Here is a 14,504-nt window from a genome sequence, read left to right as displayed (position 1 = left end):
CCGCTCAGACTTTGGTCTTTATCCTTTTAGGAATGGCAGCCAAAAACCCCATTTCAGCTTTAAGCTGAAAGCAACTTATGTCTTGAGAAGATCACTCTGGTTCTGTGCGGGGAATGAGGCTGAGCAGTAGGACAGAGGAGGTGGCGTGGGGACACACATTAGGAATTTACCTTCCTCCTGAGAATTCGAGGACGATCCTGGGGTCACAGAGTTAACTGAAAAACAGGACCAGAATCTAGGTCCACTGATTTCCATTTCCACGCACTCTTTATTCAGTCCTAGAGCTGAGGAGCCAGAAGCAAATACCTAGGCTTGCCCCTGTGGGGCAACTGTATCTCCAGTGGTTTAGACGACAGACATTAACCCAACTGTTCCAGTCCTTAAGCTCTGGTTTTCTGTCCTCCTTCAACCAGGATAACAAGAAAAATTCCACCCTTGTTTTTTTTCCCACCTTTTCAGCTAAATCTGCAACTGAAAAACGAGGTCATTGAGCACGGTGGGAAAGCCGCTAGCAGGCAGAAATCTTTCGGGACATGCTTGATTTTCTTTTTCCCTTTGCCTACTTTGTCAGACTTAAAACTTCTGTCTGAAAGAACTTATCCTATGGTCTTGGATCCGCGGGGTGGAGATGGGGGGGTGGGGGGGAGTGGAGTAATCCCTCTCGCTTTTATAATGCGCAAGATCAAATACCTTGTTAAAAAAGTATTATAAATGAACACTTGTCTTTCTGATACTTCTGTGACTGGAATTATGTTTGTAGCACGCGGCTCTTAGATGAGAGATGCTTTCGGGCCTGCCTGGAAAGGAAGATTTTTTGCCATAAATCTGAGGATTTTTGGTAATTGAGGCCCAGAGAGATCAAATTCACCTTATTGAATAATAATAGCTAATAGTTACTGAGGGCTTCTTGTCTGGTATGCCAGGCTCTACGCTAAGCCCTGTTTCATTGGGTCCTCGTAACAAACCTGGGAGTTTGGTACCAGGCATCTGGGTGAAGGAGGCTCAGAGAGGTGCAGTGACTGGCCCAGAGTTGAACAGCTGTATGGGAAAAGTCCTGACTCCAACCCAACTTATCCACTGGTGGTCCTGGTATGGAGAATTCCCCATTGTTATTTTTTTTCTCTTTTTTTTTTAAAGATTTTATTTATTTATTTGACAGAGAGAGATCACAGTAGACAGAGAGGCAAGCAGAGAGAGAGAGGGAAGCAGGTTCCCTGCTGAGCAGAGAGCCCGATGCAGGACTCGATCCCAAGACCCTGCGATCATGACCTGAGCCAAAGGCAGCAGCTTAACCCACTGAGCCGCCCAGGCGCCCGCCATTGCTATTTTTTAACCCTTGCTTCTCCACCTGCATTTGATGGCTACACAGCAGTCACGGCCTCCCCTTTTATTTTAACAGCCACACTTGTGCTGCTCCTAGAATCCACCAGATAAGACACAAGGAGACCAGTGTCTATGAGAAGAACGATCTCATGCATATTTAAGCTTATTAAACTTTAAATAAACCGTGTCTCACGCTCTGAAACATGGATGGGAGAAGAGAGAATCGTGTTCTATGACCGTGGATTAAAACCCCATTCAAACAAGGGAGACGTGCAACAGAAGCCTTGAGAAAGTTGCAAGAGACTCTTTAACAGACGCCTCTCCCCCTTCCCCAGCGCCTGTTCGTTGGCCCGTTAATCTGAGTGCAGCTCCTGCAAGAAGGAATCCCGAGTTCTTTCCTTCTCCTTATGTCCTGGAAAGTCTGCCAGCTGGCTGCTTGTCAGTAGGAGCCCCCCAAATTAATGATGGGCTGTATGGTGACTAACATAACATAATGGAAAAAAAAAAAAAAAGAATCCTGGGCTCTAAGCACCGTTGGCTCAGGGAAAGCAGAGTTTGCACTAAGCTCTTGGAACCCTCATGGGTAAAGTAAGAACTGCCTTCCTCATTGAGTGGCTGGCCTTCTCTCTATCATGTGCCTCTATCCCATGAGCAGGTGTTATTGGTGGCCCATTTAGTGGATGGATGCTGGTGGCTCAGGTCATGACTTGCCTGCTTTCTTTTCACTCTGAAAATCACGTTTCCGAAAGATGACACCATCAATGCCGTCCACTTTCAGCTCTGGTCTTCCTAACCAGAAATGCTGCCCGTAGGAACTTCTGCTGGGCTGATACTGATGGGTCTAACCACGTCTCTTTCTTTCTTTTTTCTTTTTTTTTTAAATTTTATTTATTTATTGGACAGAAAGAGATCACAAATAGGCAGAGAGGCAGGCAGAGAAAGAGAGGAGAAGCAGGCTCTCTGCTGAGCAGAGGGCCCGATACGGGGCTCGATCCCAGGATCATGACCTGAGCCGAAGGCAGCCGCTTAACCCACTGAGCCACCCAGGCGCCCCACCACATCTCTTTCTATTCAGCATTAAAGATCCTGCTCAAAAGTCACGCTTCTGGAGTATCTATCCAGACTCTCTTTTTGCCCCCTAACCTTGAGGGGATAGGCATTAGTGAAATCATAGAAATGCTATCTATGTTCTCTGCCCCCCAGCTTCCGGCATAAGGCTCTCCAAACCCTTCTAATCTCCTAAGTGGTAACAGCACTAGGAATATCCTTTGTTCTAATATTTGGTCTTAGACTCTGGTTCTTGGCACCAAACTCCTTAACCCTTTGGAATTTCCTGCGTGGTAGGAATGCCTTGTGATACCATCAACTCAGTGTGGTTCCAGAACATTTTCATCACCCCCAAGGAGGCCCCCTTCCCATTAAGCAGTTACTCCCCACTCCCTCACTCCCTCGGCCCCTGGCAACCACCAATCTGCTTTCTGTCTGAGATAAACCTCAAAAACATTCTGGTAAGTGAAGGGAGCCATATGCAGAAAGGTCACGTGATATAGGATCTCACAGATAGGACCCTTGTTTTTAAGCAGCATATGTTGAGGGGCGCCTGGATGGCATATCCCATTAAGCATCCGACTCTTGGTTTCAGCTCAGGTCACGATCTCAGGATCCTGGGATTGAGCCCCACATCTGGCTCCATGCTCAGAATGGGTCTGCTTGAGGGTCTCTCTCCCTCTCCCTCTGCCCCTCCTTCTCACGCTCTCTTTCTCTCTCTGTCTCTCTCAAGTACATAAATCTTAAAAAAAGAAAAAAAAGAAGCACATATTGATACTTCTCTAAGTTCACACAGTGAAGAACAGAATTTGGGACATATTGTGGAGGAAAGGGGGTGTCTGCTGTGGATTCCTTTCCTCTTTAGCTGGCAGCCTGGCAGTGTGGGTCCTGGAAGCCCTAGCAGAGTGGCTGTCGACCTTGGCTCCACATGGAAGTCATTGTGGGAACTTTCAAACATACTCAAACATACTTTCAAACATACCTGGACACAAGCAGCACCTCCAGAGGGTCTGATGTAGTTGGTCTGGGAAGCACCCTGGGCATTGGTATTTTGTGTTATCTAGTTGTATCCATGGGATGAAGTGAGCTTTGGGTCCTCCTACTCTGCCATCTTTCTCTGGGCATTGGTATTTAAAAAATAAAACTGCCCAGGTGATTCCAATGTGTAGCCAGGGTTGAGACCTTGGCTGTAACAGGACAATGGCTATGGGGACAGGCCATTTCCACCATCCTTCCCTCTCCGCCTGCCTCAATACCTCCTTTCCATCCCAGATTCATGCCTTATTGAAGTCCAAGTATCCTAGGAGTCTGCCCATGCGGAATGGCATAGCCTAGGAATTTTGGTGTCACTCAGGGACTCAGGGATGCTTTTTATTTTATTTTATTTTAAGATTTTATTTATTTATCTGACAGATCCCAAGTAGGCAGAGAGGCAGGCAGAGAGAGGAAGGGAAGCAGGCTCCCCGCTGAGCAGAGAGGCCCATGCTGGGTTCGATCCCAGGACCCTGAGATCATGACCTGAGCCGAAGGCAGAGGCTTTAACCCACTGAGCCACCCAGACACCCCTCAGGGATGCTTTTTAATTTATGACCTGAGTAACAGGGGAATTATGTGAGCATTTCTAAACTTCATTCCTAATCTCAAAAAGGGGGTGGGTAAAAGTATTACCTATCTAAGGAATATTTTGAAATTTAGATGAGAAGATGTGCATAAAGCACAGATTAGACACTCCTTATAATTATTGTTGTGGTTGTTACTGTCATCTTCCCCATTGCTGTTGTTATGTGAATGGACATTTCGTGATGGACCGGTCCATTGATGGTCCTCTCCCAACCAGAGGACAGAGCGGTACAGAAAGTGGGGGCTACTTTAGTCAACAAGCCAACAACCATTTCTTGTGCACCTGCTTTGGGTGGACACTGAGCTAGGATTTGAGGGTGCAGCTGAAGGTCTAGAATAGAGATCCTAATGTGGGTTAAAGTAAACGAGCACACAAACACGGTACAGGAACCCCGAATCTGAGTAGGTTTCGGAAGGGGTTGATCTGGAGTCCAGGAAATATCAGGAAAGGGCGCCATTCACCTTGGGCTTTCCATAAGTAGAACGTTAGTCAGAAGAGGATGTGGGAAAGGCTGTTATTGAAGGCCCAAGGAACAGCATGAGGAGAGGCCTAGGGCGAGGGGCAGGCCGTGTAGAGGGAGGGAAAGAGACACATTTGGGAACCAACAGGAGTTCTTGGATAGCTCTTGACATCAGACATGAGAACAGACATCTGTAGCAGAAGATACTCCACGGAGTCCCAGGAGGTCAGGCTGAGAGGTAGGTAGGAGCAGACTAAAAGCAATGGTCAGACGCCAGCCTGAGAGGGGGCTTCTGGTCAGAGACAACCACCATCTCCCGGCCCAGGCAGGCGGCGTTCCCTCGGCACAGCCCTTCCCCAGACTGTGGGTGCTGCAGCTGCCGCATCTACTTACGCCAGAAGAATTTCGCTGTAATGGATGTCTGACATCTTTTTGGCTGGCTGGAATTTGTGTCTTTCTTCCTCTTTGAGTTTCTGAAGTTGCTGTTGCTTCTTTTTCAAGGCGCTCTCTTCTCGCAGCATGCTGAAGTAGCCGCGGCCTATCTTCGTGGACTGGATCAGCATGCTGGAGGGGGATGGGGGGCGGGGGGAGGAGAGAGCAACAAAGTTGAGCTGATCGTGAAGACAGTGCTATATATATATATTTTAAAGATTTTATTTATTTATTTATTAGAGAGATGGAGAGAGAGCACAAGGAGGCAGAGCAACAGGCAGAGGGAGAGGGAGAAGCAGGCTCTCTGCTGCCCGAAGCGGGGCTCGATCCCAGGACTCTGGGATCATGACCTGAGTCGAAGGCAGATGCTTAACCGACTGAGCCACCCAGGTGCCCCAAAGACAGTGTTACATTGTCCTGGGTCTGATCATCTCTGAAGGACACCCTCATACCTCCAGGGCAGGAACCTCCTTGCCTTTGGAACTCCAGAGCCAGAAGGATCTCTCTGGCCTCAGTTCCTTCTTCAGTCCATTATTCAACAAATATTTATTGAGCAACTATTATGTGCCAGACACTCTGTTAGATGCTATGAAATGAGCATAATAATCCACACCCCGCAAGATGAGACACTTTTATGCTTGGAAAGGGGCTCATCCGTGATAATCGGTGGCAGATCAGTCCTGTAGGGCCTGGGCTCCTGGCCAAGGCTGCCTTCTCTCAGATTCACCTAAATGCTCACATTTGCTTCACATGCTTCACAAGGGCTGCAAAGTGGAGGCAGTAAGGTGTATAGGTGTTTGCTGTGTCATGTGACATACGTTGAGACTTCGTGACCCCACCACTGTTTCCTAATCAGACGTCCTGATACTGGCTTGATGCCAAGACATTCTGTGCTGACTGGTCTACACCCCTCCCCCATTTTGCCGTTTGTCACCTTGGGGTTGGAGTTTGAAGCACTCTGGTGGAGAAGGACTGAACCCATCTCTCTGTCTGTCCTGACTCTCTGGGAAGTTGTTAGGCACCGTGTTGAACCACCACCATGTTTCCCCAGCCGTGAGTATCAGTTCCGAGATTTACTTTTATTCTCAAAATTCCTCTTGAGCAACCAGTGTGTGCTGGGGACTGTGCTCACCACTGGGGACACGGTGATGAACAGAATGCTGCTCTAAGAGTAAACCAATGATGGTGAAGAATGACGGAGGTGAGAAGGACTCTGAGCTTTGTCAGAAGAGAGCACCTAATTCAGACTAGGGGGTGGTTGGAGACATCTTCCTGCATGAAGCGAGACCTCCTTTCCTTTGTTCTGAGTAACCTCTTTCTGTCTCCTTGTCTTTCTCTCGTGCTCAGCTTTGGAGGGGAATGTTCTCAGCAAGCTGTCTTGGTTAGATTTTGATGGATTAATTAATACTTGTTCATTTTCTAGGAAGAGTTAAGGTGTTACTGAGGACATTTGCATGTCAGCAGTGGCTTCTCATAATGTCCATTGGGAAAAATATGCTGGGAGGCAGGGGGTGGAGCTTTCCCAGTATTTTTTTAAATTGCATCACACAGTGATAACTTTTCATTCATTTAGTTCTCGGGCAGACATTGCCTGAGAACCTGCTAGTCCAGACACTGTGAGGAGACTGAAGTTACACACAGCAATAAGATAAGGCATCTGCGGCCAGAGAGTTCACAGTATGATAGAGGAAGTACACCCACGAACATACACTCTGAGCACAATGTAGAAAGAGCTACAGGGACCTAGAGAAATCTAAGAGGGCTTCCCGGGGGAGGTGACATTTGGAATAAGTAGGGATTTACCAGTAGGAAAACACGTGGGAAATGGCATATAAGTGGATGGAATAGCAGTTAGTTATAAATGCGAAGAGGTGAATTATCGACTAAATGTTTGTGTCCCCTTAAAATTTATATGTTGAAACCCTACCCCCAATGTGATGGTATCAGAAGGTTAGGATTAGATGAGGTCATAAGGGTGGAGCCCTCATGAAAGGGATTAGTACGCTTAAAAGGGTCATGGGAAAGCTTCCTTCCTTTCTCTGCTGCCCATCATGTGAGGATACAACAAGATTCCAGCAGTCCACAACCCGGAAGAGGTTCTCACCAGAACCTGCCCATGCTGGCACTTTGATCCAGACTTCCAGTGTCCAGAATGTGGGAAATAAGTTTTTGTCATTTGCAAGCCACGCAGTCTATGGTACTTTATTATAGCAGCTGGAACTGACTAGGACGGCTGAATCCGAAGATGGCCCGTTTAGGAAACTACAAGTGTCTTTAAAAAGCTGGAGCACAGAAGGAATACGGGAGAGTGGCCAGAGCGAAAGCTGGCACCTGGCAGGGAGCAGGTGGTTCAGGGCTTTGGGGTCTGGATTGAAGTGAGCCCTGATCTGGGAGTTACTAGAAATAGAACTTCTAGAAATGTTTCAGGAATCTGCAAATGTTTGAGTTTTTATAAACAGTTTTTCAAGCTAATGACAGTACAAAACTACAAAAAATCCTGTTAGATACCAGATTGGTTCATTTTGTATAAGCTTTTCCTGCCATTTCTGTTGTGTTGACCAATTCTGCAAAGCACATTTTTTTCACATCTTAACATGTGTGAGAAGAGTGTGTGTCTCATTTTATTGTGTTTGTCATCATCTACACATTCTAACTTTTTTGTGACTCTGGACAGCCTGACCACACAATAGCCTCCCTTGATGTTTTAGACCACAAAACCACTGGATCATGAGTTGGGGTCTGAAATGTACATTTTAAAAAAACATACTCTTATAAAATCAAGATAGTGACAGTATGAAAATTTGCAGACTGGGGATCAGTAGCTAGGAAGAAAATCTGGCAACAATAGCAAAGCATCCATTTTTTTTTTAAGACTTTATTTATTTATTTGACGAGAGAGAGAGAGGGAGAGAGAGAGATCACAAGTAGGCAGAGAGACAGACAGAGAATGAGGGTAGCAGGCTCCCTGCCGAGCGGAGAGCCCAGGGCTCGATCTCAGGACCGTGAGATCATGACCTGAGCTGAAGGCAGAGAGAGGCTTAACCCACTGAGCCACCCAGGGGCCCCGCAAAGCATCTTTTTAAGATATGTTGCATACAGCACTGTTGACTTTAATGAAAACATGGGATTCAGAGGAGCTGGATTTTAAATATGCAAAAATTTGTAGAATCTTTTAAGTGGGGTGCCTGGGTGCCTCAGTTGGTTAAGTGACTGCCTGCGGCTCGGGTCATGATCCTGGAGTCCCTGAATGGAGTCCCACATTGGGCTCCCTGCTCAACGGGGACTCTGTTTCTCTCTCTGACCTTCTCCCCTCTCATGCGCGCTCTCTGTCTTTCTGTCAAATAAATAAAAATCTTTAAAAAAAAAAAGAATCTCTTAAGCAATGTATTTCTCTTACATTTTCCCTTTAATGCAGAGAGTGATATATTAAAAATCGTCTAGGATAGTGAAGAGAAGCTTTTAAAAATCGTGACATAATATTTTTATGAAATAGAAGTTCTAAAGGGATAAGAAAGCATTGTCTTAATTTAATTGGCAGTATTTTTTATCTTGTTTTGTTTTAAGTGATGTGTCTTAGCCTCAATGACAGCCTATGGTATTTGAATTTCTTACAAATATGTCACTGACAGGTGACATCAGTCATCTTTTTCTACACTTAGACCCTGCTTCTCGGCTCATGTCACATTTTCTGAATGTCTACACTACGTGTCACATGTCCAACCCAGCCAGCCAGTTGCAGGCAAGGATCACATATTCTCCCAGTTCATATTCTTGTCATAGCAAAATAATCTCTCAGTTTCCTCTCGGACAAAATTGTGCAAAAATAAATGAATGTGTAACCTGGGGTAACCCAGTGAAACTGTGTGACAGATAACTTTGGCCCTTAATTGTCTAGGAGCTTTTTCCTGGCTTTTATTTTTAGGTTGAGGAATGCGAGCCGTTGATATGATGTGGAATTCGTGTTTGGAACAACAGTGTGCTTCTATTTTGCTTTTAAGCTTCTGAATCCACTAATCAAAAGAGTGTCCTGAGGTTACAGGATAACCTGATAAAAAAGAAAACTGTTACCACTGGCAACCTCTTAATTTCACAAATGACGGTTTTCTTGCTGTAGCACAAACAAAGCTATTGCAGAGCCAACCTGGGGGCTGGGGCTGATGTGACAGCCACCTTTGTTGTATTACTTCACTGAGGCTCCTTGCTCAAAATTTGGTTCCGAGTTTGAAACAGACATCACAGATGTACTAAAAAGGTGTGAAGCAACTTTGTACTCACATAATGAGACTTTCTGGGCAGAGCAGGGAGGTTCCCAAGCAGGTCTGAAATCAGCCTGCGAGAGCAGAGACGGGTGACTGCCTCAGGGTTTTATCGTGGTCAGGGAGTGGGGCTGGGGTGAGCAGTCCCTTGCCTGTGGCTTGAGCTTCCCTCCAGCACCAAAAGCAGCAGCTGGACCTTCTTGTTAGCTTGCCCAGGGGTGGACAGAAGGGAAAGAGACAGTGGGGGTGGGGGAGCTTGAAGGCTGTCGGGAGTCATACATCAAAAATGTTGTTAGATTCTTCATTGCAGTGATTCACGCCCAACTTGATCTTTGTCTGTCTGCTTGGATAACTGCATCATTATCAACCATCAGACGGTAATTTATTGAATTCTTACTGTGTGCCAGGCACTCCCTCTAGGTGCTGAGATACAGCAGCGAACAAAACAGCCGCAATATTCCTGCGCTCGGGAAAGTCAGGTGGAGAAGGATGAAAATGAAGAAGTGAGCTCTAGACAGTATGTGAGGTGCTGCGGAAGATCATAAAGTCGGGACGTGGGGGGGAGTGGCTGCCAGGGGTAGGGGGAGAGTGTGTGCAGGTTGAAATACAAGCTCAGCTGAATGGATAAAGAAGATGTGGTATATACGTATATAGACAATGAGATGTTACTCAGCCACGAGAAAAAGAAATCTTGCCATTTGCAATAATGTGGCTGGAACTAGAGGGTATAATGCTAAGCAAAACAAGTCAACCAGAGAAAGGCAATTATCTTATGATTTCACTCATATGTGGAATTTAAGAAACAAAACAGAGGAGCATAGAGGAAGGGAGGGGGAAAAATAAAATAAGTTGAAATCAGAGAGGGAGACAAACCGTAAGAGACTCTTTAACTCTAGGAAAGAAACTGAGGCTCGTTGGAGGGGAGGTCGGTGGGGGATGGGGTAGCTGGGGGATGGGCATTAAGGAGGGCACGTTGTGTAATGAGCCCTGGGCTTTATATGCAACTGATGAATCACTGAACTCTACCTCTGACACTAATAGTATGCTCTATGTTAATTAATTGAATGTAAATAAAATTAAAATACATAGATGACCAACAAAAGGTCTTGCTGAGAAGGTGGCATGCAGGTTTCTGGGGGAAGAGTGTTTCAAGTAAAGGGAGCAGCATATGCAAAGGCCCTGGGCAATTACAATTTTAGAGTAAGGAAGTTTAATTTTCATGGAATAAAATGTGATATTGCACAATGCACTTTTGCTATTGATGCATTGTATTTGCTTTAGATATTGGTGTTCTATTTAAGACTTGTGGTAGGGGCGCCTGGGTGGCTCAGTGGGTTAAGCCACTGCCTTCGGCTCAGGTCATGATCTCAGGGTCCTGGGATCGAGCCCCGCATCGGGCTCTCTGCTCAGCAGGGAGCCTGCTTCCCCCTCTCTCTCTGCCTGCCTCTCTGCCTACTTGTGACCTCTCTCTGTCAAATAAATAAATAAAATCTTTAAAAAAAAAAAAAAAAGACTTGTGGTAGAAAGGTCCTGCTCTAAAAATGGAAGGAAGGAAAGAAGGGAAAAAGAGAGAAAGGAAAGAAGGGGAAAAGGAAAGAGGGAAGGAAAGGAGAGAGGAAGAAAGGAAGAGCTGTGTCCTGGACTGGGATATGCAGGAAAATACCAGGGGACTCTGCGGCTTCGGGTACCTGCTCCTTCCCCACAGCCTTGCTCCAGGGCGCTACTCCAGGAGGCAGTAGATTTTACCATTTTAATTAAGAAGTTCATTGCTATTAACTCAATCTAACATCCTCTTGTGCAGGAACCCAGTAACAGAGCTGTAGAGGCCCCTCTGTGCTGCTGGAGTTCAATAAGACTCACCTGCTTCCAGTGTGTTCTTGAGATGTAACAAACCATGTAGAGAAGAGGCCTTTGAAGTGAACTAGGCAGTGATAGGGTTTCACATCTGTGGTAGACCTTAGCCCTGCTCGCCTCTGTTTCTGCCCCTCCCCAACCCTCTTGCTCCTGGAGGCGTGGATTAACTTATGTATTCTCATAACAGCTCTGTGTTGTATCTAGACGCTGCCGTTATCACTGGGTCTGAACCTGGTAGTAGGTTGAGCTACGGAGTCCTGCTGTCCGGTGTGCTGGGTTATAGACTTCCCCTGGGAAGTCTCACCTGCCTACCCCGAAGGTCCATCAACTTTAGAGACTCTGTGGGTCACTGGGTCCTTGGCGAACTTGAGTGACTTGGCCTTGACTGGCAAGGCCTTTACCTATGAAACCTCCCTTGGAGTTGCCCAGATTCTCTTAGGGAGTGAAATGTCATCATTGAAAGGTGTCTGTCCCAGGACAGACCATGGTCTTCAGGGACAGAAAGAGCGGAGGCAGGTGTGGGGAAGACTCATCATGTCTGATGATTGAGCATGACAAGGGGAGGGTCCCACGGATGGAACAGACCTGGCCAGTTTGGTGGGCTTTGGGCTTGGATTTCAGTGTCTGATTTCAAAGCCACTGTCTTCCCCTGAAGCTGTGTATTATGAATTACAGAGGCTGTGTATTATGGATTGAACTGTGTCCCCCTACAATGCGTAGGTTGAAGCCTTAACTCCCAGTATCCAGAATGTGACCTTACTTAGAAATAAGGTCATTGCTCAGGCAATTAGGTAAGATGAGGTGGTGCTGGCGTAGGGTGGGCCCTCATCCAGTAGGACTGGTGTCCTTATCAAAAGGGGAAGTTTGGACCGAGGCCCGCACACAGGGAGAAGGCCATATAAAGATGGAGGCAGAGATGTGGGTGATGTTTCCACCGGCAATGGGGAACACCAGAAATGGCTTGGCAGTCTTGAGAAGCTGGGTGGAGGCATGGTACGGAGTCTCCCTTACAGGGCTCCGAAGGAACCAATCCCCCAACACACTGACCTTGGACTTCCAGCCTCCACAAGTGTGAGACAGCACATTTCTGCTCAAACTGTTGCAGTGCGATCATGGAACCGCTTACTGTTTCTATTGTCTTTGGCTGTGAGGGTCCACCACATCCCGATTAAATTAATTTATAGAAAGGGCCACGCTGATGGTCCGTGCCACAGCAAATGAAAAGGGCTTGACTATGACATGGCACGCCTTAGGCTGCACACCTGTTAGGCGTTGGACTCTGTGTTAGACCCTGACTCTGTGTTAGGTCGTGTTTGAGGCACTGGCGTTACAAAGGTGAACACATCCTCAGAGAATTCACAGCCTTTCCCTCTGCAGTCTTAGTGAGCTGTCCTTTTATTGTAATGAAGAGGTTGGTGAGACTCAGTTTGACTCAGTGATGCCCTTATTCCAAAAAGTATTAGAGGCAGAACATTTTTTAAAAAGTGAAAAAGGCGAGGAAAACAAGAAGGCCAACATCAGGTCAGACAGGTGTCAAAACCTGTACCACGTGATCAGGGGTGCCAGTTTGGCCCTGAGCATCCTGGTGGCTAATGCAAGGAGGGAAACACAATCCCTCGTGTGATTCCTAATGACCATACAGTTTTTAGAGACCTGCTCGGGAGATGCCTCCTTATTCCTGGTGCTGAACCTGGGAAGAGATTTCGCTCAAGGACCTGTACAGGGAGGGTCCTGTGTAAAACCACGTCTGTAACAGAACCCTAAATGCCCAGAGTGGCGAAGGCCTCTGTAACTCACAGAATGGGGTAGGGGAACCGGGCTTAGGGAATCTAGTCAGCAGGTGTTCTATTGGAATTACCATCCAAACCAAAGCAAACCAAAGCAGCCAGACTCCCAGCTGCTAGATCTTCTGGAAAGAGCCGGGTGAGAGACAAGCGTGGTCGGGAGGGGGGTCTGGGCCCTCACGTCAAACACTCCAGTCTATTCTGGGAACTTCAGGCTACAGGATGTTCATTCGGTTCGCCGAGAAGCGCTCCCACGGCACCATGGAGGCCCGTTTAAAAATACTTAATATTTTAGCAAATTCCTATCTAATTCCCTTGTATTCTCCCTACATTTTCCCGTCATTATTGCTGATTACCAGGCTAGTGGTGTGAAGGGAGCTATTTGCAGGGAAGAGCAGTTTTCGCCTTTAAATCCACTCACCCGGGGCCTCCTGTTCACCGCTTTCCACGCTGTAAAACTCCCCTGGCTAACATCGCAAGAGGAACGATGGGGAGTCAAATAATTAACTGCATCAGGCAAGCGGAGGAAGAAGCCGATTATAAAATGGAAAGCTTCCTCTACCCAGTGCCACTTATTCCTAACCAGTGCATGGGGGTGGGTTTTTATTTCTAAGGGACATGTGTTCTCGGCACGGGAGTCTGCGTGCGATCCCGTGAATGGAGATTGCGCACTTCGGCAGTGGGAATGTTCTGAGTAGGGCTTAGCTGAGACAGACCAGAGGCTGTCTTTGGCTATGGAGTCCTGCTGTCCGGTAAGGAAGCCCAGGTTTTTCTTCCCCAGCACCTTCAGACTTGAGGAGCCATAAGTACATGGTGAGGCTTGCTGGGGACAGCCTCTGCATGAGACCTTTACTTTAACCCCTCTCTTCGGCAGGTTTTAAACCTCTCTGAACTACAGGGGCAGTTGGTTAAGCATCTGTCTTTGGCTCAGGTCATGATCCCGGGGTCCTGAGATACAGCCCCACATCAGCTTCCCTGCTCAGCTTCTCCCTTTCCTGTCCCTCCTCTCACTCCTGCTCTGTCTCTCTCAAATAAAGAAATAAAATCTTAAACACACACACACACACACAACACACACCCCCAAAAACCTCTCTGAACTACAGTCTCTTCAACTTTGAATGGAAAAAATCTTAGATCTTGCCTTCAAGGGCCTTTGAGAGGATTAAGTGAGTTGGTGGATATAAAGAGCTTAGAATGGTGCCTGGTACATAGGACTCAATGATTGGGAGCTGGAGCTGTTACTGCTAACATTGTTATTGCCAACTTGCTAACATTCCCGAGGGGTTGGTGTGATTTCCAGGTGAGAAAACATGGAAAGTTGTCGGTAAACGATGAGGGTCCATCACAGCTGGAACGTGGGAAAAGCAGGGCTTGGAAGCCAGGAGAGCTGGTTCCAGAATGTTCCCGTCTCCACCTGTGCGCTGCCAGTTCAAGCACATTCAGCAGGAAGCTGTAAAGCTTGGAGTTTGTTTATCTCCAGGCTGTATGTTGTGTGCAGAGGTCATTTCTAGGCTTATAGAATAGAAACTGGTGGCTTAGCTTTTCCCCTTTTAGACCATGTTTCACCCAACCCCAGATACCACCTGTGGCAGATTGAAGTCATTATTCACACTCCCCCTTTCCCAGCACCTTGGCTTTTGCCTTTCATGTGACTTCCTTGGCCTATGGATGTTAGCAGATGTCACTTGAACAGAAGCTTGAATTGGGTCCATGACGATAACAAACCC

The 14,504-nt window shown here is 46.8% G+C and overlaps 1 protein-coding gene across 2 annotated transcripts in view; it reads right to left on the bottom strand.

The window, feature by feature from the left end:
• The window catches only part of CCDC60 (coiled-coil domain containing 60), a 158,168-nt gene that overhangs the window by 48,855 nt on the left and 94,809 nt on the right, over window positions 1–14,504 (bottom strand). For both annotated transcript variants that reach the window (XM_045073648.1, XM_045073647.1), the window contains exon 3: window positions 4,845–5,015. In XM_045073648.1, coding sequence (XP_044929583.1) covers window positions 4,845–5,015 — 171 coding nt within the window. The remainder of the gene's footprint in view (window positions 1–4,844; window positions 5,016–14,504) is intronic.

This window comes from Mustela putorius, unplaced genomic scaffold (genome assembly GCF_011764305.1).
Source record: "Mustela putorius furo isolate JIRA1106 unplaced genomic scaffold, ASM1176430v1.1 tig00537248_pilon_pilon_pilon, whole genome shotgun sequence".
NCBI lineage: Eukaryota > Metazoa > Chordata > Mammalia > Carnivora > Mustelidae > Mustela > Mustela putorius.
This window is presented reverse-complemented; position numbering and strand designations above follow the sequence as displayed.